Below are 26,871 nucleotides of genomic sequence, written 5' to 3'. Positions count from 1 at the left end.
ACTTATTTCTACCATCTTATTGTTTTCTGGCTCTTTTGTAATTCCCTTGTTTCTTTGTTTCTGTCTTGGTGTTTTCCTCTGTGAATTGATTATTTTCCATAGTTGTATGCTTTGATTCTCTTTTCTTTTTCTTTTGTGTATCTTCTGTCGGTTTTTGCTTTGTGGTGACCATGAAGCTTACATAAACATCTTAGGTTAATAACTGTCTATTTTATGCTAACAACTTAACGTCAGTGGCATACAAAAACTCTCTTTTTATTCCCTCCCTACTTTTAGTTTTTGATGTTACAGTTTACCTCTTTTTATATTGTATTCATTAACAAATTATTAGATGTAGCCACAATAGATTCCTTTCTAATTTTCTTTTGTGTATTTAGTATAAATTTTTGCTTTGTGATTACCATGAGGTTCATATATATCATTCTATATATATAAAACTGTCTATTTTAAGTTGATAACAACTTAAATTTGAATACATTTCAACACCGTACATTTTTAACCTCCCCCATGTTTTATGTTTTTGATGTCACATTTTACATCTTTTTATTTTATGTATCCCTTAACTAATTATTATAGTTTTAGTTAATTTTACTACTTTTGTCTTTTTTACTAGCTTTATAAGTGATTAATCCATTACTTTTATAATATGTTTAACTTTTGCTATGAGATTTTTACTTTTGCATGGTTTCTTGTCATTAATCAGTATCATTTCTTTTCAGCTAAAAGAAGTCTCTTTAATATTTCTTGTAAGGCCTGTTTAGTGGTGATGAACTCCTTTAGCTTTTGCTTAGCTGGGGAACTCTACCTCTGTTCTGAATAATAATCTCACTGTGAGGGCGCCTGGGTGGCTCAGTGGGTTAAAGCCTCTGTCTTCGGCTCAGGTCATGATCCCAGGGTCCTGGGGTTGAGCCCCGCATCGGGCTCTCTGCTCAGCGGGGAGCCTGCATCCTCTTCTCTCTCTCTCTGCCTGCCTCTCTGCCTACTTGTGATCTCTATATGTCAAATAAATAAATAAAATCTTAAAAAAAAAATCTCACTGTGGGTGAATATTCTATCCCTAAATTTAGTACTTTGAGAATTTCATGCCACCACTTTCTGGCTTGCAGAGTTGCTGCTAAAAAATCTACTGATAGCCTTATGGGTTTCCCTTGCATGTAGTAAGTTCTTTTTCCTTATGCTGCACTTAGGAGTCTTTCCTTATCTTTATCTTTTGACATTTTAGTTATAGTGTGTCTTGGTGTAGATCTCTTTGAATTCATCTTTTTTGGAACTCTCTGTGCTTCCTGGGCCTAGATGTCTATTTCCTTCCTAGAATAGGAAATTTTTCAGCCATTATTTATTCAAATAATTTTTCTGCTTCTTCTCTCTCTTCTCTTTCTGGGGCCTCTATAATGTGTGTATTATTCTATTTGATGTTGTCCCATAGGTCCTTTAAGGGACTTTCTCTTGTTAAAATTATTTTTTTCTTTTTGTTGCTCTGTCTGGGTGAGTTCCATTGCTTTGTTTTCTAGCTTGCTGATCTGTTTTTCTGCTTCTTCCAATTTGCTTTTGAACCCCTGTAATGTACTTTTCAGTGTAGTTATTATATTTTTCAGTTCTGACTTACGTTTGGTATTTTCTTATGTTTTCTCTCTGTTGAAGTTCTTTCTGTGCACATGCCTTCTTCTCCCGAGTTTGGTAGGCATCTTTATGAAAGTTATTTTGAACTCTTTATCAGGTAGATTACTTATCTCCATTTCATTAAGGTCTCTTCCTGAGGTTTTGTCTTGTTCTTTCATTTGGAACATATTTTTCTGTCTCCTCATTTTAACTGATTCCTTGTGTTTGTTTCTATGTGTTAGAAAAAACAGCTACCTCTGTTGTAGGAGTCTTGTGGGAGTGGTATTATGTAGGATGACCCATGGGATGACCCATGGGGGTCAGAAACACAATCCCCCTCTGGCCACTAGAACCAGGGGCTCCCTGATTTTCCCCTGTGGGGGCTGTGTGCACCCTCTGACTGTGGTGTGGCTGAGCTGTTGTGGGGTGGGTGGGTGGGGTTCTTGCCCAGGCTGTCTGTGATATATTTTTGGCAGGAGTTGGGAGCTGGGGAGGATGTGGCACTTGTCTGGCTGGTTAAGACTTGACTGTGACATGGGGTTTAGGGTGATGCTTGCCTGGCTGGTTATGATGTGCTGTGATGTGGGATGGGAGTCCCACATGTGCTAGGAGGTTGGAAGGAGATTGCCAAAATGGCATTTATCCGCACTAGCGTTAATTTGAGATTGCAAAAATTGTACCTGCCAGTGCTTCTGTCTTTAGAGAAAGCCCTAACAGGTTCCTTTCTTTTGGCATTTGCTTTAGGATTAGTGTGTCTCCTTCACATATGGTCTAGGCACTTTTCAAACTTCTGCTTTTAGTAACATAAGATCCAGTAATTCCACTACTGGGTATTTACTCAAAGAAAGTGAAAATACTAATTCAAAAAGATAATGCACCCCCACATTTATAGAAGCATTATTTCCAATAGCCAAGATATGGAGCAATCTCAGTGTCCATCAAAAGATGAATAAAGAAGATGTGGCATATATATATATATATCTATATATATATATGCGCCATGGAATGTTATTCAACCATAAAAAGAATGAGCTCTTGTCATTTGCAACAACATGGTTGGACCTAGAGGGTATTATGCTAATTGAAGTAAGTCATACAGAGAAAGACAACTACCATATGATTTCACTTTATATGGAATCTAAAGGCACACATCACACCCATACAAATGAACAAATAAACAAACAAAAAATAGAAACAGACCCATAAATACAGAGAACAAATTGGTGGTTATCAGAGAGAGGATGGTAGGGCTATGGGTGGTTATCAGAGAGAAGGAGGGCTTCCAGCTATGGGATGAATAAGTCATGAGGATGAATGCACAGTATAGGGAATATAGTCAATGATATCTTAATGGCATTATATGGTGACAGATTGTAGCTACACTTGTGAACATAGCATAATGTATAGAATTGTAGAATCACTATTTTTTACACTAAAACTAATGTAACATTGTTTGTTAACTATATTTCAATTAAAAAATAGATAAAAAATTCCCTCCAAAACAAACAAGCAAACATATCGCTGCTTTTGCACTGGGTCCTGGGGCAAGCAGGTCTGTAAGTGAGTCCTTAAGGGCAGGTTCTTCATTCCTTACAGTTCTGGACATAATCCCTGATGGTTTTATGTTTTGGGGACTGGTCTCTCAGGTGCAGGACCCAAGAGTTGGGGTGCCTAATGTGGGGTGCAAACTCCTTGCTCCTCAGGGGAAAGTTCAATGTTTTTGAGATTTCATTCTGACTGTTGATTGTTACTCTTTGGGTGGGGTTTTTAGTGAGAGTATATATCTGCCTCTCCTACCAAACTCAGTGTGGCTCTTTTTTGTTGTGGAGATGCTGTTCATCTAGTTTTTAGGATTTTTTCAGAGAAAATTATTCCATATGTAATTGTAGATTTGTTGTGTCCATAGGAGGAAGTGTGTTCAGTATCTTCCTATGCCAACATCTTGGACCCAACACCAGGAGATTTCTTATAGGGTCTACCTGACAGGAAATATAACAATTCAGCAACTAAAGAAGTATTTTAGAGACCTAGCCTGTAATACTCTAGGCAGAACATGATCAGCCTATATCCTCTATGGGAGTATTTTAAAAGTACCACGTCTGGGTCCTATCCACAAGCAATTAAGTTAGGATCTCTGGGGTGTGAGGCTTGGACATTGGAGTTTTAAAAAACTTCCATGTGATTTTAATGCTATTTAGAGTAAAGAATGATTCTTCTTTTCTATTTTCCTTTTTTAGTTTTCACCCAGGAAATATTTTATGAATTTCTTCTTTACATATGGCACTTTTTATTTTTTGTTATTTATAACTCAGCATAGATTGAAGTATAAAAACTATCACCAAATGCCATGGCCATTTTACCTATTAGTATCACCACTCAACTTTTTTGTGTAGATTTATCTTTATATGGTTACATAATTAGCATGTTCGAGGATTGTGTTTCTGTCTACTTTTCTATTCCTGAAGTTAAATTTTAAGGTAAGATTAGTACTCTATTACTATATTCGTAAAAAGTCACTAGAAAGAGAAAGTTGTGTTTTGTAAGTGGGATGCCATTTCGTAGATATTGCCATTCTTTTGAGGTCCAGACCACATTTTGATGTGGTGACATTTCTTACCAAAATGAAAAACCTTAAGTGGTTAAATACCTTTTGGAATGATTAATAAAATTGCTAACTGTTCTTTCCTGCTGTGGGCAATGTCCTTAGGTCTTTGACATCAAATTATAGATATTAGTAATTATGTAGTTAGAGTATTTAAGCTAAAAGGCCAGAAAAAGGGACCATCTAAAGCGAGAGAAATAATATTTTTTTCAACAAACTTACTTTGGAAAATTTGAATATATTATCTCATCTCTCCCCAATTTACAGATGTGATTCAAGAGGTTCATGTCTTTTCTCTAGATTTTTAAACTAGTATGTGGGTTGAATAAGGGTTTGATGAGAGCTCTGTTTGATTCTAGAGCCCATGTTTCCACCCTCCTCCCTACCAATATTACATTATCTCTGTGTCCTTAGAAAATCTGGGAATGTGTATACATAGGTGATATTTGAAATCATTTTTATGTGTTTCTTTTATCTATGATATGATTTAGCCTTTTTTTCCCCCCAGGATAATACCCTTCAAGCTGAATGGCCCTCAGCAGATGAATCTACCACCAGCAGTATTTCACCACTTGATTTCAGCTCTGGTCCTCCCTCAACCACTGGCAGGGAACTCTGGTCAGAGAGCCCTTTGGGTGATTTAGTGTCTACACCCAAATTAGCCTTTCCCTCGAAGGTGGGCCTCAGTTCTTCCCCAGAGGTTTTAGACGTTAGCAGCTTGACTCTTCATTCTGTCACCCCAGCAGTGTTTCAGACTGGCTTGCCTGTGGTTTCTAACGAAAGGACTTCTGGATCTCACCTACTAGAAGATGGTAAGGGACTCTAATTACTTTTCACAGTTTTATACTTTATTATATCAGATGACAGGGTTTTGAAGAGAGAAAGAGACTAGGGTTAATAGAAAAGCATAGTAGCATCTATTAGAAGGAAATGGCTTGGGGAAGCCATATGAGAGAGGGAATGGTCAGATTTAATTGGTTGGAATGGAGACTCCAAATAGGTAAATAATAAGAAATGAACTTGGTGGGCTGGGATGGATATCCATTAATAGATATTTTGAACATCCTATTAAAGGATACATAATTTAATTAAATTACTATTAAAGAACTACTTTATTTACTTGAATAGTATAGGGTAAACAAATAAATCAAAGAAGATTATTATAGTAGCTTTTAGTAGGATTGATTATGGGGGCCAAGTATAGAGACTTTAGCTTGCATTAAGCTTGAGAAAGGGAGAACTGAACTAGGGTAGCTACAGCAGAGACTAAGAAATGAAAATCAAGTGGGTGATTTAGATGTGGAGGAAAAGAAAAATCAATGTGATTTATGAATGGAGTACATAGTGAAAGAAGAAGTTGAACAAAGATATAAATAATGAGTCCAGGATTTTAAACATTGGGTGAATTTGAAAGTGAATGGGCAATAAGGGAAATGGGAATTCAAAGACATAATTTCCTAAGGGATTTTCTCCCTTAGTTTTCACTAGATTCAGTCTTTGTTGTCAATATGGTAACCAGCAGTTCTTCATTTCCATGGAGTAAATACATCAAGTGTTTGAAGATGAATCAGTTCAGTAGCTGAGATCTTGTTATACTCAGGGATGGGGGTATATTCATGATGACTGTGCCATATCACACAGACATAATGAGATCTTCTTGCTTGCTAATTTATCAGAGTAAAAATCAGCAACCGAATCTCCTAAATTAATGAGAAAAAAACACAAGTACCCAGCTTTATTAGGAGAACTGGGAATACGTTTTGGCAACTCTGTAGATTAATTAATGGAAGATTTTATTTTTAGGATTAATCAAAGTTGAAGGGTCAGAAGATTTTCTTTCTGTTCAGCCATTGCCTTCAAGTCCATTCACTCAGCCGGTGCCAAAGGAAACAATACCATCTGTGGAAGATTCTGGAGTGTCTTTGACATCCTCACCATATCTAACTTCCTCTGTAACTTTAGATCTTCTTGCTAAAGAAGTAACTATATCTTCTGGCTTGGACTCTTTGGCCTCCAAAGTCAAAGGCCAATTAGAAGTGAGCACTTTGATGCCAGACACATCCATAGAAAAAGAGTTTATATTTGAAAGTGGTTTAGGTTCAGGGTCTGGGCAAAAGGAAGATCAGATTACTTGGCCATGGAATGAAACTTCATTAGAGAAGAGTTCTGAACCACTGTCTAAGTCATGGCTTGAAGATCAGGAGTCCCTTTTGCCAACTGAGGTTATAGATGAGAAATTAATTCTAGATGACAAAATAGATTCTACAGGACAAAGTATTGACTATTTAAAATATGGGCATTTTGATAAATCCACAAAATTTGCAGAGGAAGAGCTCATTGGTGGGCCTACTGTGCCCATCTCTGCAGAGACCACAACTCAATCTGCATCTCTAATTCTCTCCAAACAAATATCAGAGGTACCTGACGTTGATTATTACCTGGTTACCAAAGCACCTCTCCTACTGACATCTATAGCAACCTCTGCTTCTACTGATAAACCAGACCTACCATTTCTAAAGGAGGATGTGGAACAAACTACAGAGTCATCCAACCCTGAATGGTTTGATAATGAGATTTCAGTAATGAAACCAGACATGCAGCAGTTGGGGACGGTATTGCCAGAATCAGATGTAGTTTGGGCAAGAACTTCTTCCCTAGGGAAATTGTTCGGAGACACGTTGGCAAGTACACCACAGACTACTGACAAGCTCTGGTTGAAATCTTCCATAACACAGTCTACCAAATTGTCTCCAACCACCAGCTCCACCCTGCTAGAGGATGAAGTAATTATGGGTGTTCAGGATATTTCATTAGAACTGGACCGGATAGGCACAGATTACTATCAGCCTGAGCTAATCCCAGAGGAAAATGGCAAGGTTGGTAGTTATGTGGAAATGTCTACAAATGTCCACTCCACAGAGAGGGCTATTGTGGTACAGCCCACGGAAGGAGGTGACTTGAGTCATACCCAGACTGCAGGAGCTTTGTTGGTTTTCTTCAGCCTCCGAGTGACAAACATGATGTTTTCGGAAGATCTGTTTAATAAAAACTCTTTGGAGTATAAAGCACTGGAACAAAGATTTTTGGAACTGGTAAGCACTAGAAGTGGAACATGGGCATTAGTGAATAATCATGTATGAACTAACTCTCTTTTCCCTAAACATTAAGATCTGAGCCAGTGAAGTTGTGGTCTGCTGTGAACATTGATTTACAAATAGTGTCATGGCCTAGGGTTGGTAGAAAAACAATAAGACAGTTAGATATAAGAAATGGAAAACACCAACATGGCACGAGGGTGATGTAGAAACATAGCTACTGAAGATTGAATTCCATGAATTATGGAACTGAAACAAGCTTAAAATTTTTTTTCACGTGTTACTGTAAGACCAGTGTTTTGTACGTACTTTTGATACCTACACTGTTGTGATTCTTTAGTGAAACAGAGAGAATAAACTCTCTGGGTGTCTACAACTGTCAGTTCCATGGGTTCCTAAATAGCACTGGGAAAATCTCTCACTCTCAAATAACTCAAAATTTATACTATTATGGATGAACAGTTTAAATAATGTAAATAGAATATAGTTTGGAAAAGTGGAGAAGGGGCTCATCCTTTTTTTTGAGTGGGGGTTGGTATATTTTGAAAAAAATGCAAAACCTTGTAAACTAATTACTTTTCTTGTATTGTAGCTGGTTCCCTATCTCCAGTCAAATCTCACAGGATTCCAGAATTTAGAAATCCTGAACTTTAGAAATGGCAGTATTGTTGTAAACAGCCGAATGAAGTTCATGAAGTCTGTCCCTCTTAATGTCAACAATGCTGTATACATGATCCTGGAAGACTTTTGCACCACTGCCTACCAGACCATGAACTTGGCTATTGATAAATTCTCCCTTGATGTAGAATCAGGTAATGGTATTGAATACTATGGTGGTTTCTAAGTGGAATCCAGTGATTATTCTTGTGTATTTTCAAGGTGAATTTATTACTTGAAGGGAAAAGGATACTATGTCAGGCAAAATATTCACATCTTGGTAATTATTAAATGATCTTTTCATAGGACATCAATATCATTTTTATTTTTTTCAGAGAATATAATAGTAAATGTATTTTTATTTTTTATTTTTTTAATTTTTCATTTCTTATTATTATGTTCAATTAGCCAATGCATAGTTTTTGGTCATTAGTTTTTGCTCATTCTCTTTTTAAAAAGGTTGTTCACACACATTATCTTGTTGACCTCCCATTCCCTTTTCTACCTATTCTGTCTAGCGCTAGCTCTCTCTTTACTTATCCACTGGATCTGCTCTGGCTGTACCTCTAAAGTTGCCAAGCTCAAATGATTTGGACTCTCTTTCCTTCTATATTATTTTCCTAAGCTATTTTATCCATTTCCATTATTGTAAGTCTTATATAAATGTCAATAATTCTCCACATTTTTATTTGCAAATCAGACTTATCTTCTGAGCTCCAGAATCAAAATCTAACTATGTATTTGATGATCTCAGTTTAGATGAATCATCCTATGTATATCAAACTTAAGATATCTAAGAATGAGCTCTTGTTTTCCGTATCTCCCCATCTTTTTATTTTTTTAAGATTATTTATTTATTTACTTGACACACAGAGAGAGATCACAAGTAGGCAGAGAGGCAGGCACAGAGAGAGGAGGAAGCAGGCTTCCCGCTGAGCAGAGAGCCCGACGCGGGGCTCAATCCCAGGACCCCGAGATCATGACCCGGGCCGAAGGCAGAGGCTTAACCTGCTGAGCCACCCAGGCGCCCCCCCCCCCCCATCTTTTAACTAATCTAATCCTTCTGTCAGCTTCACCATCTTGAGAAATGGAAGTTGTGTCCATTCACCTACTTAAGTCATAAACCTAGGAAGTCTTTCTGATACCTGTTTCTATTACCCCCAAACTTATGTTGATTCTGAATTTTCTAAATATATCTCAAATCTGTGTACTTCTCTTTCTCCACTGCTGCTAGTCTAGGCCAATCATTCATCACCCCACATTTGAACCAGTTTCCCTACTACTTCTCCCCTATCCCTTCTCCCAGATAGCAGCCAGGGTACTCTTTCTAAAACATCAGATTATTTCACTTTCCTGCTTGAAATATTTCAGTGGCTTCCTGGTTCAACAGCCACAAGGTCTGGTCCCTCTTTTCCTCCAGTATCATCCAGTGAAACTAACTTCTTCGCTAAAGTCCTCATAGTCAAGAAACTTTTTTTTTTTTTTTTTGCCTTAAAGCCTTTGTGCCAAGTATCTTTAATCTCCAGAATAGCAAGGAAATCAGTAATTCTCAAAACTGTATTAGATTCTCTGAAAACAGACTATGCTGTGCTAGTTATTTATTTATTTATTTAGGCTAAACATCATGCTTTTTCATTTAGATGAGCCTATGGATTATTTCCACCTATTTCATCTGTCTTGTGAATCCTTGTCACTGTTTGCCATTCACAGGTTGCCATTCGCCAGTGAACAACATATAGTGAAACCAAGTGGGATAAAAGACCCATCGTGGTCAATGTCTTACATCATTTTTGATGGGTTATTGTCCTAAATTATTTAAAATTTTTATTTTTTTCTCACCTAATCAAAGAAAAATAAAGTTACTGAAATCAAAATATTATTAAGAATGGCCCGAGGAGGTCCAGGGCTGATATATTTTTCTAACACTGGCTTCCACAAATCTCAAATGTTCTTAGCTGCTCTTATTGGGTTATACCTACTCCTGAGGCTCCTGTCAATTGTCTGGGCTTTGTTTCCTGTTCCATGTTCTCACTGTGGGATAGGGCATTTAGCATCACATATAGAATAGAGGTAGCCTGTGGTAGGTTAGGGTTGGTGCAAATGAATGGTACATGAAAACTGTGTTGAATTTAGATTGACAACTACATGGCATAGGTTTTAAAGTGTCTTCCTGCTCCCTTGGTAAACAATGAAAAAGCTTACCCAGGTCATTGAGTTTTATGCTTTGGCTCTGGGTTTTAGAGAAATTTAACAACAGTTCATCAATCCAAGGATGAGTCAGAATTTTTTTGTGGTATTAGTGGTGACAGTGTATTTTAATGTTTCAGGAAGGGGGGTGTCCCTTGTTACTTTGGAGGAGGGTAGTGTTACTGGAGGGACTTCATGTACCCCAGTTCCTGTGTTTTGCCTTTTCTTGTATCATTCTCTAGTTTGTTTGTTTGTTTGCTTGATGTTTTAGGTGATCAAGCCAACCTTTGCAAGTTTCAGGCATGCAATGAATTTTCTGAGTGTGTAGTCAACCCCTGGAGTGGAGAAGCAGAGTGTAGATGCTTCCCTGGGTACCTGAGTGTGGAAGAACTACCTTGTCAGAGTCTCTGTGATCTACAGCCTGACTTCTGCTTGAATGATGGAAAGTGTGACATTATGCCTGGACATGGGGCCATTTGTCGGTATGTTGTAGTTAGAGATTTTGGTTTCCCAAGGTTATAGATACTTCCTCCATATAGATACTTTTTGGATGGGTGTAGACCCATCCAAGAAGATGAGTCTACACCTATGATTTTAGGATAATCACAGCAATATTTATTATAGAAGTTATATCTAGGCAATAGATGGATGCCCTCTAGTTCTCATGTGGAGAGTGGGTCAATTAATAGGGCTCAATTATACCCAGATCAATTGGTTATTTTATTTTATTTTATACTTTTAAGATGCTGTAAGAAAAACATTATTTAAATGTGTCTTAATTAGAGTACTTGAAGTAGTTGGAGATCTTTGTGTTGGTTCTTAGTGGTGATGATAAGGCAATTTGTACTCAAATTAGGTTTAGGCTAAGATAATACTTTACACTGTGAAATTTTATTGTCTACTTGGATATGTTCTTAATGCCTGTGGCTTTCTCTTGGTCCTACTGAATGTTCGAAAATAAAGAAAAGCAAGTATTTAAAGTCTTTGAAATTGTAAAAAATATATTTTAAGTAACTAAGATCCATTTTTTAATAAGGCAGAACTACGGAAACTCCAGTGGACAGATGAACAGATTTGGGTAGCCTAGCCATTCTCCCCGGTCATTTTCCTTAAACAAAATAGAACAAATCAACCTCTGAACCACACAACTAGTCATATGAGTGTAAAAGGAGAGAATGCTGAGAACAAGCAGAGAAACATGAATAAGAGGACAGTTTATGGATGTCAAGATGCACAAATATTATAGATGCCAGACCCAGGGGATGTAAGTGGGAATGATCCAGACTCTTCTGTTCAAAAAAGTATAAAGTTTAGCTAGAAAACTCAGAGGAAAAATAGTCTTTTTATTTTTATTTTATTTTTATTTTCAAATATTATTCTGAAAACCAGTCATTTCCTTGCTGCTCTTAGAATTGAAGACACTTTTGCACAAGTCTGGAGCCTGGGGGTTGTGAGCATCTCTGCAGTATGGTGAAAGAACACTAGGAGTCTAGAGACCTGGGTTCTGGACACAGAGCTGTTGCTGACTTTCCTTTCTAGGTCTGTTTTTTGTTAAGTATAAATAAGGAATTTAATTACATCTACCCAATCTTTTATTTAGTCATTTACGAATAGTCAAGGAGGACGTACTGGGTCTGTACGAAACACTAATCACAACCTTAACTTGTATGATCATTGAATCTATTATTTTCACTTCTTTTTAAAAATTTTTTTAAAAGATTTTATTTATTTATTTCTGGAGAGAGATCACAAGTAGGCAGAGTGGCAGGGAGAGGGAGAAGCAGGTTCCCCATTGAGCAGAAGGCCCAATGTGGGGTTCCACCCCAGGACCCTGGGATCATGACCTGAGCTGAAGGCAGATGCTTAACTGACTGAGCCACCCAGACACCCCTTTTATGTTCACTTCTGTATTGGAGCTTCACTTGGTCAGCATTTATTTTGCTACCTTTCCCCAGTCTTGCCAAAGGTTCTGCCATTGTTTTTTTCAACACAGTGATTCTGTTTTTGGACTTTGTCACTTCTCATTACAGATGCCGGGTGGGTGAGAATTGGTGGTACCGAGGTGAGCACTGTGAAGAGTTTGTGTCTGAGCCTTTGGTCATAGGCATCACCATTGCCTCGGTGGTTGGGCTTGTCCTCGTCTCTTCTGCTTTTGTCTTCTTCTTTGTCAGGACTCTTCAGGCTCATTATGATAGGAGAGAAACAGAGAGGCCCATCAGGTAAACAAGAAAAATTGCTCTCTAATGGAAGAAAATGTTTCTTTTAGTCATTTATTTTGTACTTCTTATATGCCAAATATTGGTTAATGATCTGGGTGGAGGAGAACTATAAAGTTGAATGAAAACATGGTCCCTGGCCTGAAAGGGTGTTCGACTAGAAACAAACATAAGCAGTGGTATGAATAAGATGAGGAATAAATTTGTTTTGCCTGGAAAGAGAGTCTTAGAAGTTTTAATGATGGTTATGATATTTAGCTGGACATAAGAATAGATATTTGCTCTGGGGGTGGCTTATTGAATCAGCATGAGCAAAGTCACAGGAATCCATGAATCTCAAGGCACACTGAAGGAATGGCATTGTTGAATGTGGCCAAAATGCCTCTTTCCTGGTGGGAAGTGGTTAGAAGGGTGATGGACATGAGGTGAGGCCCTAGTGTGAGGACCACATTTGTTAGTTTGTTCCTTTTGGTTCATTCCAGTGGGAATTAGCCAGATTTCAATGTATTTATTTATTATTTTAAAAAAAGATTTATTTGTTTATTTGAGAGAGAGTGTGCATGCACATGCATGACTGGATAGAGGAGCAGAGGGAGAGAATTCTCAAGCAGACTCCCCGCTGAGCACAGAGGACACTATGGGGCTCGATCTCACCACCCATGAGATCATGACCTAAACTGAAACCAAGAGTCAGAGACTCAACCGACTGAGCCACCCAGGCACCCCATAATTAGCCAGATTTTAAATCTGGGTAAGAATCTGACAAGAACTGAAATCTGGCTCTCTGTTTAGTAGCTTCATTAATGGGAGAAATAAAACCTGCTCAACTTAGGAGGCTAGGGATTCAGAGACCTTTTAGTTGTTATGTGATTGAGATTCCCACTTGTACTTTGCTTCTGTGCTTCTAGAGTCTATAAGGGCTACGATTCAGGTTCAGGTTACCTTCCCTTACCCTCTGGCATGGCTAAGGAGTTACCTCTCCTAGGTGCCTAGAGTACCCAGGAGGACATACTTCCATCATTGTTCTTAAACTTTTTATTGACTCACTTTGCATTAGAGTATAATCTCATTCAGGACAGAGTTCCACCAAAGTTTTCATTTCATCAGCATCTGTAATAACCCTAGGCACATAATCAATGCTGAGTACGTATTTGTAGATCTGAACTGAATTTCACTAAGGTCTCCCTATATTTATTTTCTATCAAATTCTCTGTGTGGTTACACGGTTACATACTGATTTTGATTTACATACTCTGGGAATGATGGAGCTGTATTCATTTAATTATATGCTATCTGTTGACAGACATATTTCCTCACTAATATTTATTGATAAACACTGTGGGGCAAATAAAGATGGATGATACATGAAACAGTAATTCCATAGGGCCGTTGCCATGTAGTTGGGGAGATGATAATGACAACACCTGATCTGGATATTTCTCGTAGTCACCTTCCCATGTTGTATCCAGTTCTTTTTCTTGACCAACAGAAACCTTACTGCAGGTGAATAGTCTTCTAAGTAGTTGAGTGTCTGAAGAACCTGAACCAACCATACTTTCCTTTTTGTGGTTCCAGCAGGCAGCCTGACAGCCTCTCATCCATTGAAAATGCTGTGAAGTACAATCCTGTGTATGAAAGCCATGTGTCCGGACTCGAGCAGTATGAGGGACCCTATCCTCAGCACCCCTTCTCTAGTTTTGCAGGTGGAGAGATGATTGGTGGTCTGAGCAGGGAAGAAATCCGGCAAATGTATGAGAACAGTGGGCTTTCCAGTGAGGTAGGAAACTTTTCTTTTCTTTTCTTTTTTTAGATATTTTATTTATTTGACAGAGAGAAATCACCACTAGGCAGAGAGGCAGGCAGAGAGAGAGGAGGAAGCAGGCTCCCTGTGGAGCAGAGAGCCCGATGCAGGGCTCGATCCCAGGACCCTGAGATCATGACCCGGGCCGAAGGCAGAGGCTTTAATCCACTGAGCCACTCAGGCGCCCCGGAAACTTTGCTTTTCTGTTGCTGCTCTGCTGGTGTGTGTGTGTGTGTGTGTGTGTGTGTGTGCGCGCGTGTGCGTTTGTGTGTGTGTGTATGTGTACATGCACACATGTGTGCGCATGCATGTACATGGGTTTCAGGAAATGTTGAAAAATATTTCATGATCAGTTTTTTTCCTCATGATATCTTCCAGGTGATGTGGTATGCAGGGGATATATAATTCTGAGGTGTAACTCATTTCCCACCCAGTGGCTTCTTTTTGCATTATTAGCAAATGCTTTCTCTCTCCTCCCTCCCTTCCTTAGGAATATATCTCTGGGTTTGTAAGAGTGGTTCCTGCAATATCCAAACCCCCCATCTCTCTGAAAAGGCCATTCTTTCCTATAGCTCTCCCCTGGATAGCCCAGAAAGCTAGAACTCCTTCTAAAGAGCTGTTGAGGTTTCTCTAATGCAATGTATGGTCTTTTTTTCTTTTCTAAGGAAATTCAAGAAAGAATGAGAATTTTGGAACTGTATGCCAGTGATCCTGAGTTTGTAGCTTTCGTGAGAGAACATCAAATGTAAGCATCTGATATAGCCTTCTTCTCAGGTTCCTAGCAGTGTACCTTTGAGTAGGGGCACCAGCATGAGTACATAATTCCTGTCCACATGCCGTAGGTTCCGAGGATAACTGATGTTTGTTGAGCTCTTTACAGATCATATGCTTCCACATGGATTACTTCATTTATTCTTCATAATGGCTTTTTAAGTTGAACGTCTTATATTTAAATTTTTAAAAAGATTTTATTGATTTATTTGAGAGAATGAGAGAGAGGGAGGGAGAGAGAGTACACCTGAGGGTGGGGGAGGGGCAGAGGGAGAAACAGACCCCCTGCTCAGCAGGGAGCCCGATGTGGGGCTCAATCCCAGGACTTGGGGATTGTGACCTGAGCTGAAGGCAGATGCTTAACCTGCTAAGCCTCCTAGGCGCCCCTGTATTTAAGTTTTATAAATGAGGAGAGGAAGCATCAGAGAGATGAAGGAACTTAAGACCACAATGATAGCAAATGGCAGAGAAGATTTAAAACTAAGACACTGTTCTGGTCTAGAGATGCCTGGGCTGTGTCATATTTTCTCTCTTGTTACCACAGATATCACCTGTGATTTAATGCTATGCAATATTTTTCATAGACAGTTTCTAAGAAAAGCACTTGAGCAACCATAAATCCTCACATATTTTGATGTATCTTTCCATTTCCATCTTTGTAGATACTTGTCAGTATGCTTTGAATTACACAAATCTCATTAAGGTATACATTTTGTCCTTATGAAGTTCATCTTACATTTCCCTCTATCTCTTTCCATTTGCTTTTCTCAGCATGCATTTTGGGCAAGTGTCTGTAATTATTTTTCTTTGTTCCCCAGGATCCATAACCAGACTTAGGTTATAAAAATAAACTATCTTGTAAAGAGACCACTATGGACATTAATTGAGTATAGTGGGTGAGATATAATTTGGCTTTGATATTTGGTCCTGTTGCCCTCATAAAGGTACCTCCTCATGTATGGGTTCCACCGAGGCCAGATATCCTCATCTGGCTTTTAGAAGAGAAAAACCAGAGCAATTCATGCATGCTTGCAGAAGAAATTGATGAAGGGTCATGATCACACACAGCTCTGATGGGAGCTGCTGCCCCGTTGCTCTGAATCCCTTTGTTCTGATAGGCAGCCCCTCACTCATGGTTCTGATTAATTGTAACCTAAGGGAACTGAAGAAGATGCTTATTAATTCCATGTACATGGTGGAAATTCCTTTAAAAATCTCTAAACATCTGAAAAAATTTAAAAATAAATAAGTAAAAATAAAATAAAAAAGAAATGCAAAAAAAAAAACCCACCCATCTTTGAACACTGACTTGGCCCCATTGTCAACCTTGCTGAATGCTGTTAGAGCAATATTACTGGGAGTCTGCCTTTTAAAGACCGGGACTTCTACTCCTCCCTGAATCGCCAGCCAGCAGAAGGCCTATGGCTCCATTTCAGTGGCATCCAATAGAAAGAACATGATTGATGTTGCCGAAGACAATTTTTAAGCTCTTTAGAGCCTTGAATGTGCTCCCTGAATTAAAAATGTATTTCATCTAGACTAGGACATCCAAAGAAAGGATTCAGGAGAGCCTAATTAGGGACACACAGATTAACTACATGCTACAGTTCCTTATGGTAACTATCTGCCATGGAAATAGAAATGAAAAAGAAAAAAAAAGAAATATATCAAAAAAAAATCAATGTAACAAAGAAGATTTAAACAAAAAGATCCCGTGAAACAAAAGAAAGCCCATGCAGACACTGTAACCTTAAGAGGGATGTTCATTGAGGGAAGATAGTGTTGCAAAAATGTTAGGCATGCAGTCCATATGACATTTTTCAATTTCACGTAGTCTCTGCATCTACGAGTATCCCAAGAAAAAGTAGGCTTGATTTAGAATTCATAAAAGCTTGACAGGGTCTTGACAGAGTGGGATTTCTTTTTGTTGTTGTTTGTTTGTCTTATTTGTTTTTTAACTCGGCAAAGCACAGGACAGCTTCCCTGCAAGGAAAGAAAATAGAAAGTGTTGGTGATCTTAGGAACATAGTTTGGTGATGTATTACAACAAAAGTGCATTACAGGGCATTCTTGCTTTTTCCATTAATTGTTCTCTGTTTTGTTTTTTTGTTTTTTGTTTTTTTTTTGTTTGTTTGTTTTGTTTTTTCATGGCAGGGAAGAGCTTTAATCAAAACTTCTATTTTGAAACTGATCAGAAGCCTAGAGAAGATGGAAATCCCTTGCTACCTCCGTCATATAATTAACCTGGATTTTGAACTCTGTTGGAAGAAGAATTTTCTACTTAAAAAATTAAGTTTGGGGACCAAATTATTTTTTCCAGCTTAAAATTTCAGAATGTAGTAAGAAATGTGGCAATTTTTATACCTATAAAGACCAAAAGTTGTATTTAAAGAAACTGAAAACTGTATGAGTTCTGGGAAGTATTCTACAAGGAAAAAAATGGCCTGAGAGTTGGGGCTGGATTTGGGGTCTGCTTCTGAATCTCTGAAGGTGTGTCTCAGAAATAGTGGTTCAGGTTTCCCTGGAGGAAGATAAGGCAAGACTCTTTCAGGAGAAGGCAGGCTTAGTTAGTGAATATTTGGTAGCATGTTTGTTATTGTTAGAATATTGTGGAATGAGAAGCCTTTGAATTAGTTTTAAAAAAGTTTGTAGTCAGACACTCATTTAAATAAAAAATATTAAGTATTTTTGGCAATTAGACTGCTGAAGGAAAAACAACTTTTTGCTATAGTATAGAATTAGGCTTGTACTTTTCTACCAGAGTTTTGAATTTTCTCAGCATGTGTATCAAGACCACATTATTGTTAAGTATGTCAGTATCCTATTTTTTTTTTTTTTTGGTTGTCAAGGGCAATACATATGTATAGTGTTTAATGGGTTCCTGTTAGACTGCAGATGAATTTAATCATATGGACAGGGAGGGAGTGGGCATTGGTCAAAGTCACGGCACTGAGAATATACTTTGCTGATTGGTGGGTGGACTAAGTCGAACTAATGGGCTCCTTGACTCTTCTTCTGCTATCTCATGGTGTCCTAGGCAAGTCCTGGATCTTTTCTAGTTCCTGGTATATTAATTGGGAAAGCAGCACTAACTACCTCACATAGTATAGGTTAGCTTGTTTACATTGTTTCTTCTTATGTAATAGTTTGTGTCTAAGTTCATTCCTGCTTCCATGAAACATGACAGGACTTTTATTGCAATTAAAATTTTTAAAATAACATAGGTAGGAAACATCCACATATTATATAAATCTTAATTGAAAATGGAAGTTCTCCTTTTTCTCTCTAGTATATTTTCGAGTGGGTAGCTGTGGAGGGTGCAAGGAGAGGGCCAAATAATCTTCACTATTAATATCAAATTGCATATACAAATAGCTTATTATTGATACAGTTATTTTATGTTAGATGTCTTCATGTTTGCCAAAAACAGTCTTGAACATTTCGGTTTCTTTCTGATCAGATTTTACCAGGTTAGACTGACTGTAAGATAACATCCTTAATTCATGTATTTTTTTTCTTAACTTGATGATTGCCAATGTCACTCATTATGGAGATATTCAAAACTAAATCTCTGAGTACATGGCATAGTAAAACTATTGAAAGTCTGGAAGATATCCAGCTAGTTTGCAAAGTATGTATGGTGTGTGTTTGTAGGAAGGTTCCTATATCTCGGTATTCCTTTTCATTTCCTACTCACTTAATGGATTTTCTACAAGTTCAGTGTAGACACAAGCCACTGCTTGGACATTTTCTACTGGGCTCATTTGAAAGGAATTGATAATTAATTATCTTTAAAGCATTATAAATGGTAATGATATTTGCCACTACTAAATGCTTAATTTTATTTCTGAAACTTTCAAAGATTTCTGTTTAACCTTTTTGTGTTTCAAACTTTTTTCCTAAACTTATATGTGTTAAATAAAAAGAAAATTTGTCTTTATCACACATTAACCCTAGAATGCAACAGTTTGAATGTCTGCTTGCTGGCAGAGTTCTAGATGGGCATAAAAGGAGTCTGGGGCAAGTCACCACATGGAACATAGGAGAAGCACAAATTAAAAGAGCTAAAGAAGATTGTTGTTTTCTAGAGGCTAAGCAGTAAAGTGGGAATTTGAGAATTCTGACATGTCCCTGGCTCTCCCTTTTATATGACCTTTTTGTGTAAGCACAAATCATTCAGCCCTACATGAATGTCTGCTCCACACCTATTAAATGGAAGAATAAGGGAACTCCCACATCTCAGGAATAATGACTTTTGCCCTACTCTTGCTATAGCTGAACCACAATGGAAAAGATCAGAGAATGCAGCTTCCAAGGTGATGATCCATAGGGCTAAAGGAGCTATTGCTCTAATGGGGCAGAGGACATTGAAAGAGCTTCTTTTTAAAAGAGCTTTGCCTGAGGCAATAGGCAATTTAATGGAATGTTCATTTAAAAGTATAAGGCCTTGGGCACCTGGGTGGCTCAGGTGGTTAAGTGATTGCCTTCAGCTCAGGTGATGATCCTGGAGTCCCGGAATCGAGTCCCACATGGGGCTCCCTGCTCAGCAGGCTGTCTGCTTCTCCCTCTGACCCTCCCCCTTCTCATGCTCGCTCTCTCTCTTTCTCTCTCTCTCTCTCAAATAAATAAATAAAATCTTTAAAAAATCTTAAAAAGTATAAGGACTTAACTCTCCTTTGGGTTGTATGGTTTTTGGAACATGCTCATTAACCTAGTAATAGAGTATTTAATAAAAATATCACCTTACTTGAAAACAATAAAATTCAGTTAGCACTAAAAGTACATGGTAAATAATTCACACTTTTTGGATTCATAAAGTGCTTTGGAGTCTTGTACATATAGCCTTCATAACTGAGTGTACATACTCAATTACTGTTTTCATGGGTCTGGATGAAGGGGAATTTATTTGATTAATAAGACTCAGTTTCTACCATGGCAATGTTTAAGGATGTTTGTTCACATTTATGTGCCCTTAAGTCCCATTTAGTACTTAATAAAACAAGTATAGGGTTTACCTGATTTTATTCCTCCTACTTTGTTTTTTCTTCTCCAGTATCTAGTTATTATTATGGGTTAGCAGCTCCCCCTTCCCCTCCTCTTGGTTACCGCAGAGTGATTATAATGTAGTTGAACAACCTCTCTAGAAGCTTTTGTTTTTTTTGCTCATTTGCTTAAGGTAGGGATGGAAGGAAAACCAATGGAGTTGGTTAAAGAAAGATTGCTGGGGGATGGTAGCTAGTACCAGCTGTTCTGTAACTAGAGAAGGAATTGGTGACTTGTCTAAAAAGAACAGATAACACATAAATATGGTATTAGCAGTCCAAATCAATCCTGCATGGGAAAGGCAGAAGGAAAATCAGCTACCACCTAAAGCATCAGCATCAGAAACCTCAATTTTCAGTCTCTTTCTTTCCTACATTTTCATCTTCACTTTCTGGCAACAGGGCATGAGGAAGTTCTAAATCAATCTTGGAAAGAGGTAAGTGGTCTTAATTTGATTCCAAAGACTGAATTATAAAAACACAAACAGGGAGAAATGTGTCTAATAAAAATACCTGTTAACTGATTAATTAGTGACCTGGTTTTAGTTACTAATTAGGAGAAACAGTAAATAACCCTATTTTTAATAAGCTTTGTTCAGGATAAGCCCTAGTCACTGTTAGCTCTTGGCCTTATGATGCTGGTCATCTTTCTAGGTCCTTCAATATATGTCCCATCTGAGCTAGTTCTTACTGGACTCTGATCCATGAACTAAACTTTATTTTTTTTTAATTTTTTTATTTTAATAAACATATAATGTATTTTTATCCCCAGGGGTACAGGTCTGTGAATCGTCAGGTTTACACATCATGAACTAAACTTTAAATTATCTTTTCACCAACATACACACATATTTTGTATACCCACTTAAAATAAAAAAAAAAGATTTGTTTATTTATTTATTTATTTATTTTAGAGAGCAAGCTTGGGTGGGGGGGTGGACAGAAGGGAAGAGAGAGAGAGAGAGAATCTCAAGTCGATTTCTCACCAAGTGGGAATCCCAATGCAGGGTTCAATCTCATGACCCTGAGATCCTGACCTGAGCTGAAACTGAAAGATGAATGCTCAACTGACTGAGCCACCCACGTGCCCTATGTCTTTCCCCTCTGCCCCGTGCCCTCCCTGCTTTTTTTGATGCAAATAAATCTGTGCTAAGATAATAATAGCTGTTAAGGAAACGTGATTTTTAAAAAAGATTTTATTTATTTATTTGAGAGAAAGATAGCACGTGAGCAGGGAGGGGCAGAGGGAGAGGGGAAAGAATTTGAACCAGGCTCTGCATTAAAAGCAGAGCCCTATGTTGGGGATCCATCCCAGGACCCTGAGATCATGACCTGAGCAGAAAATCAGAGTTGGATGCTTAACCAACTGAGCCACCCAGGTGCCCCAAGGAATCATGATTTTCTAAGTAACAACAAAATGGTATGTGGGCTTTCTGGATATAGTTCATTTTTCCAAATGAATAACTCTCATTATCAATATTGCACACACCATGGCAGACTTGGGGAAGAATATGCATATTTTTGGCAGGTGGGTGTTTGAATGAGTCTCAGAAAACCAACAAAAACTTCTTTCATGCCCTTTTCTGTACCATGTACATGCTTTTATTCCATTATTCATTAATACTTTTATAATTTTTAAAACTTGTATCACTGACTTTCCACTAAACTGAGTTCTTTAATGTTAGAGTCATATCTTGCTAATTTGTTATTCATGAAACCAAAGAATGGTTTGCCTACTGTAGACAGAGTTTGTCTACAGTAAATATTAACTCAATTGGCTTGAGATAATGGGTCATACGTAGATACCTATTTTATGACTAGCAAGCAAATGATTAATTTGTATCTTGGGAACAAATTAGGCGGACGTGTGAGGGGTTTACAAACTGTTTGGAAAGAAATGGTTTATAGAGATTTTGAAGTAACCATAAATGTGTCAAGAGATCAGCTTCATGCATTTATGTCTATCTTGACATTCTCATTGAATTATTTCTCATTGAATTGAATGAATTCTCACTGAATTATGTTCTAATTGAATTATTCACAGGTCATAAAGTAGAAAGCATTTTATAAAAATTGATCCACGTATGGACTGTTACATCCAGAGGAGGTAACATATCTGGGTTTGAATTTTCAACCACAGACTCAAGGAGGAAGTAGGGATGAAGGGGAAGAGTGAGGAAAGTAGGTAGTAAAGAGGGCACATGTTGCATGGAGCACTGGGTGTGGTGCAATGGATCTTGGAACACTGAAAAAATATAAAATTAAAAAAAAAGAGTAAGGAATGTGCTAGCATAGTAGATACAAGCTTCTTGTGTGTGGCTGATGAGGGAGTGAAGATTGGGGAGCTTGCACAGACAGGTAGGTTTGTAGGAATAAAAATTTGACTTTACTTTGTATTGATAGAGTTGGGAGCATAATACATATAGAAAACATTGTTTAATCTTGAAGTACAGGTGTTTTTTAAAAAATGATCTGATTTCTTATTTATTTCTTTATTGCATAGAGCAGAATAAAATAAAGGCACTAGGGAGCAAGATGTGACTCAGTTCTTCCCTTTCTTCAAACCAACCAACCACAACAAAGCACTACCAGAGAGAGGGATAAGTTGGTTAAACATGTCAGTTTTATTTATGTTCTTGTAATCATATCTTTTTTTTTTTCCAGTTTTGTTCTTTTATTTTTTTTTAATTTTTTATTTATTTTCAGTGTAACAGTATTCATTGTTTTTTCACCACACCCAGTGCTCCATGCAATCTGTGCCCTCCCTAATACCCACCACCTGGTTCCCCCACCCTCCCACCCCGCCCCTTCAAAACCCTCAGGTTGTTTTTCAGAGTCCACAGTCTCTCATGGTCCACCTCCCCTTCCAATTTCCCTCAACTCCCTTCTCCTCTCCATCTACCCTTGTCCTCTATATTATTTGTTATGCTCCACCAATAAGTGAAACCATATGATACTTGACTTTCTCTGTTTGACTTATTTCACTCAGCATAATCTCTTCCAGTCCTGTCCATGTTGCTACAAAAGTTGGGTATTCGTCCTTTCTGATGGAGGCATAATACTCCATAGTGTATATGGACCACATCTTCCTTATCCATTCATCCGTTGAAGGGCATCTTGGTTCTTTCCACAGTTTGGCGACCGTGGCTATTGCTGCTATAAACATTGGGGTACAGATGGCCCTTCTTTTCACTACATCTGTATCTTTGGGGTAAATACCCAGCAGTGCAATTGCAGGGTCATAGGGAAGATCTATTTTTAATTTCCTGAGGAATCTCCACACTGTTCTCCAAAGTGGCTGCACCAGTTTGCATTCCCACCAACAGTGTAAGAGGGTTCCCCTTTCTCCGCATCCTCTCCAACACACGTTGTTTCCTGTCTTGCTAATTTTGGCCATTCTAACTGGTGTAAGGTGGTATCTATGTGGTTTTGATTTGAATCTCCCTGATGGCTAGTGATGATGAACATTTTTTCATGTGTCTGGTAGCCATTTGTATGTCTTCATTGGAGAAGTGTCTGTTCATATCTTCTGCCCATTTTTTAATATGATTATCTGTTTTGTGTGTGTTGAGTTTGAGGAGTTCTTTATAGATCCTGGATATCAACCTTTTATCTGTACTGTCATTTGCAAATATCTTCTCCCATTCCGTGGGTTGCCTCTTTGTTTTGATGACTGTTTCTTTTGCTGTGCAGAAGCTTTTTATCTTGATGAAGTCCCAGAAGTTCATCTTTGCCTTTGTTTCCTTCGCCTTTGGAGACATATCTTGAAAGTGATGCTGTGCCTTTAAAATTGATCATGTTTATCCTACACATAGCAGCAACTGATTTTGTTATTTCCTCTCAGGTTCCCCATGTTCACCATAGGGGAAAATTCATAATTAAATCCTAGCAAAGTGCCTGGTGTCTCTGTGCTCCAAAGGAAAACCCCTGAAGTGGGAAATCTTCATGCCAGATTCCTCCAGGTCATATTTCCCATATATGATATAAGTTCTTGGAAGCATCTATTTGGCTCCATGCTCCTAAAGGGGCGGGTATTCGTTTTGCTCAGTGTCAGATCATTTGTAAATACTTGATGAGAGTCATATTGCTGCTTATATGATACCATCAAAAGTTAAATATTTTATTCCCTATAATGAATGAGGGAAACACAATTATGATTCAGATTTTTAAAATTTTTTTTTATTTTTTAAGATTTTATTTATTTATTTGACAGACAGAGATCACAAGCAGGCAGAGAGGCAGGCAGAGAGAGAGGAGGAAGCAGGGTCCCTGCTGAGCAGAGAGCCCAATGTGGGGCTCGATCCCAAGACCCTGGGACGGTAACCCGAGCCGAAGGCAGAGACCTTAACCCACTGAGCCACCCAGGTGATTCATGATTCATGATCCATGATTCAGATTTTAAATTGCTATTGCTCTGAAGTCACAGAAAATAAAACAGACTCAAAATTTTTTGAAGTTTGAGGAAAAATTAAATTGTAATTATTTGAAAAAACAGACATGAGTTTAATCTCCAAACAATTCTTATGAATTGGTAGTTATGATGCCCCTTTCCCTACCCTTTTAAAAATTTTACCGTGGGCACCATTTTCCCACTTAACTTTTTATAGAGAAAACTTCTGTGAAATTTCTTTTCCTCAAAGAATCTGTGCTTTTTGCTGTCTGAATACCTTACTTACTATAAGCAAGAGAAGGCTGATGATATAAATTAAAGAAAAAATGATTCTTTTCCTTTTTTTATGCTATTTGGATTTGGAATGCCTCAGATAAAATAAGCACCCAGATCACATTCTAACATTTAGTGATAATTTCATTTTAGTTGAATAATCAATCAGTAATTCATGTTGCAGTCTCCGTTGGGAAAATGGATTTAATGGCCTGTTTCCAGAGCCAGGTTATACTCTTCAAAGTATCCACATAAAGAGACTGTTGGGTTGGAACTGCACCTTTAAGATGCTCCTGTTTCTCTGAAAAATGTTAATGTAAAGATAACTTATTTCTAGAGAGATTTATTTTCCTTATGAAGTGCTCTCCATGACAGTAGTGTAATGATCTCTCTTCCTCAAAAAGAAAGCTCTAAAACACATGTTGAGGGTTGGAAATACCTTCTGTTCAATACTGTCAGCCAGGAAAATTTTCCATTGCTTCACTTTTTCTTATTTTACTTTCAGATTTGCCAGTGATGTTTCAAGATCAGCATTTAACTTGGAATTGAAAAGCTGCAAGCTTAAATGGACTTTCCATTAATGAACAGGTTTAGACATTATGCTATTTTGAGGATCATATTAAATTAATTTTGACTTAAAAATATATAGTTGATATTTTGGAAAGATCTATAAAATCAGATGATTCCTCTCAGTTTTATTAAAGCGAGATGGAGAGAATAGAAATAAAAATCTGGTAATGTTAGGGGACATGTTATAAACACACTGGCTTTGCCAGAATTTCTTCAGGGCCCAGGTAGGAGCCACATTGATTGATGGTATTTAATAATTTCTTCTTGACACAGGCCTGTGATACACTGTGCTGCCCTTATCTATATATTTACATCAGGACCTCACAGTGACCATCACTTGGGATGGCTCAGCAGTGTACCAAGTGAGAGCCAGATCCCTGCTGTCTGTTCCAGAACTTACCGGGAAAAGATGAGAGTTACATGACAACCTGCAGAGATAAATATGTTACAATTCAGTTACTCCAGAGTTTCCATCTAATTGTGTTAAAAACCTTTTGGCACTAATGCTGTTTAATTTAGAACAGATGATTGGGTTAAATTATTACCTAAAATGTTCACTGTTGAGGCCATCTTTTATCGCAGACTTATGTGAATTGAAACACAATATTTTTGGGGGGGGGAGGAGTGGAGGGAGAGGAGGAGAGAGAATCGTAAGCAGGTTGCATGCCCAGCATGGAGCCCGACGTTAGACTCTATCTCATAACCCTGAGATCATGACCTGAGCCGAAATTAACAGTCAGACTCTTAACCAACTGAGCCACTAAGAGCTCTTGAAACAATGTTTTTAACCTCTCAACTTTTATATTGATTTAAGGGGCAATAATATTGCCATTCCCAGGTTATAAAACTATTCCTCAGAACCAGAAAAGGAAGTAAAATACCTTGAGAACTTCTCCATTTTAAGTTTCTTTTTATTATCTAGGAGACTGGAAAATGCAGTAATTCTAGCCAACAGAGGTAGTCATGAGACCTGATTTTCCAATATTAATCTATTTGCCAAAATTTAGACCATGTACAGAACTCACAAGCCACCCAGGTCTGAAAACCTAGCTCCCTTCTCAGCCACCAGTGAGGTGGGAGGTACTTTTGTGTGGATGGGCACATGTACTGTCTCCACCTCACCCCTCGTCTTAATGTGACTTCTTGACCCTCTGCATGTTTTGAGTTGCTGATGGGTTCTAGCTCTGGCATCCTCTTCTTCCCTGGCCACGGTGATCTGTGTGTACTCATGGTTACTATGTGAGCTCAGTGTCTGCTCCACACTCATCACTGTCACAGAGAACTTGTGTCCAAGGCTGGCCTACATAGTGCCAAGTGGATGGGAGGGCATGTTGGGCTGAAACAGAGACTGAAAGTGCAATCTGTTGTTAAAGTAGCTAGTAGAGGTGTGGCAGATGAATAATATGAATAATATGACATCTTTTCCCCTAGCCCTGAAACTAGTCACTTTTAAGATGAACACTAAATAAAATCAGCAGATCTACATGTCAGTATTGTCATCAAATTTGCCTTCCTAAAGGAATAAGGTGGTTTTTTTTTTTTTTAAAGTAAAGTTATTGTTGTTCTCTTTCATATGCCTCTCTTTGTTCTGCTACTAGTTTGGGTGTCCTATGTGATTCTGGAGTTATTGAAAAAGATGGCAACTCTCATTTAGCCATGGTTAAATTT

General features: G+C 38.0%; 1 protein-coding gene across 1 annotated transcript in view; it reads left to right on the top strand.

Annotated features, from left to right (window-relative positions):
- IMPG2 (interphotoreceptor matrix proteoglycan 2) overlaps window positions 1-14,906 on the top strand; it is a gene marked incomplete at both ends in the record, with an annotated part of 83,875 nt that extends 68,969 nt beyond the window's left edge. The window contains 7 exons of the mRNA XM_080819000.1: window positions 4,710-5,013; window positions 6,005-7,293; window positions 7,889-8,108; window positions 10,412-10,622; window positions 12,171-12,359; window positions 13,932-14,133; window positions 14,823-14,906. Of these exons, the coding sequence (XP_080675126.1) occupies window positions 4,710-5,013; window positions 6,005-7,293; window positions 7,889-8,108; window positions 10,412-10,622; window positions 12,171-12,359; window positions 13,932-14,133; window positions 14,823-14,906 (2,499 nt within the window). The remainder of the gene's footprint in view (window positions 1-4,709; window positions 5,014-6,004; window positions 7,294-7,888; window positions 8,109-10,411; window positions 10,623-12,170; window positions 12,360-13,931; window positions 14,134-14,822) is intronic.
- Window positions 14,907-26,871: the final 11,965 nt, after the last annotated feature.

Source organism: Martes martes, assembly GCF_963455335.1.
Source record: "Martes martes genome assembly, chromosome: 1".
In the NCBI taxonomy this organism is placed as follows: domain Eukaryota; kingdom Metazoa; phylum Chordata; class Mammalia; order Carnivora; family Mustelidae; genus Martes; species Martes martes.
This window is presented reverse-complemented; position numbering and strand designations above follow the sequence as displayed.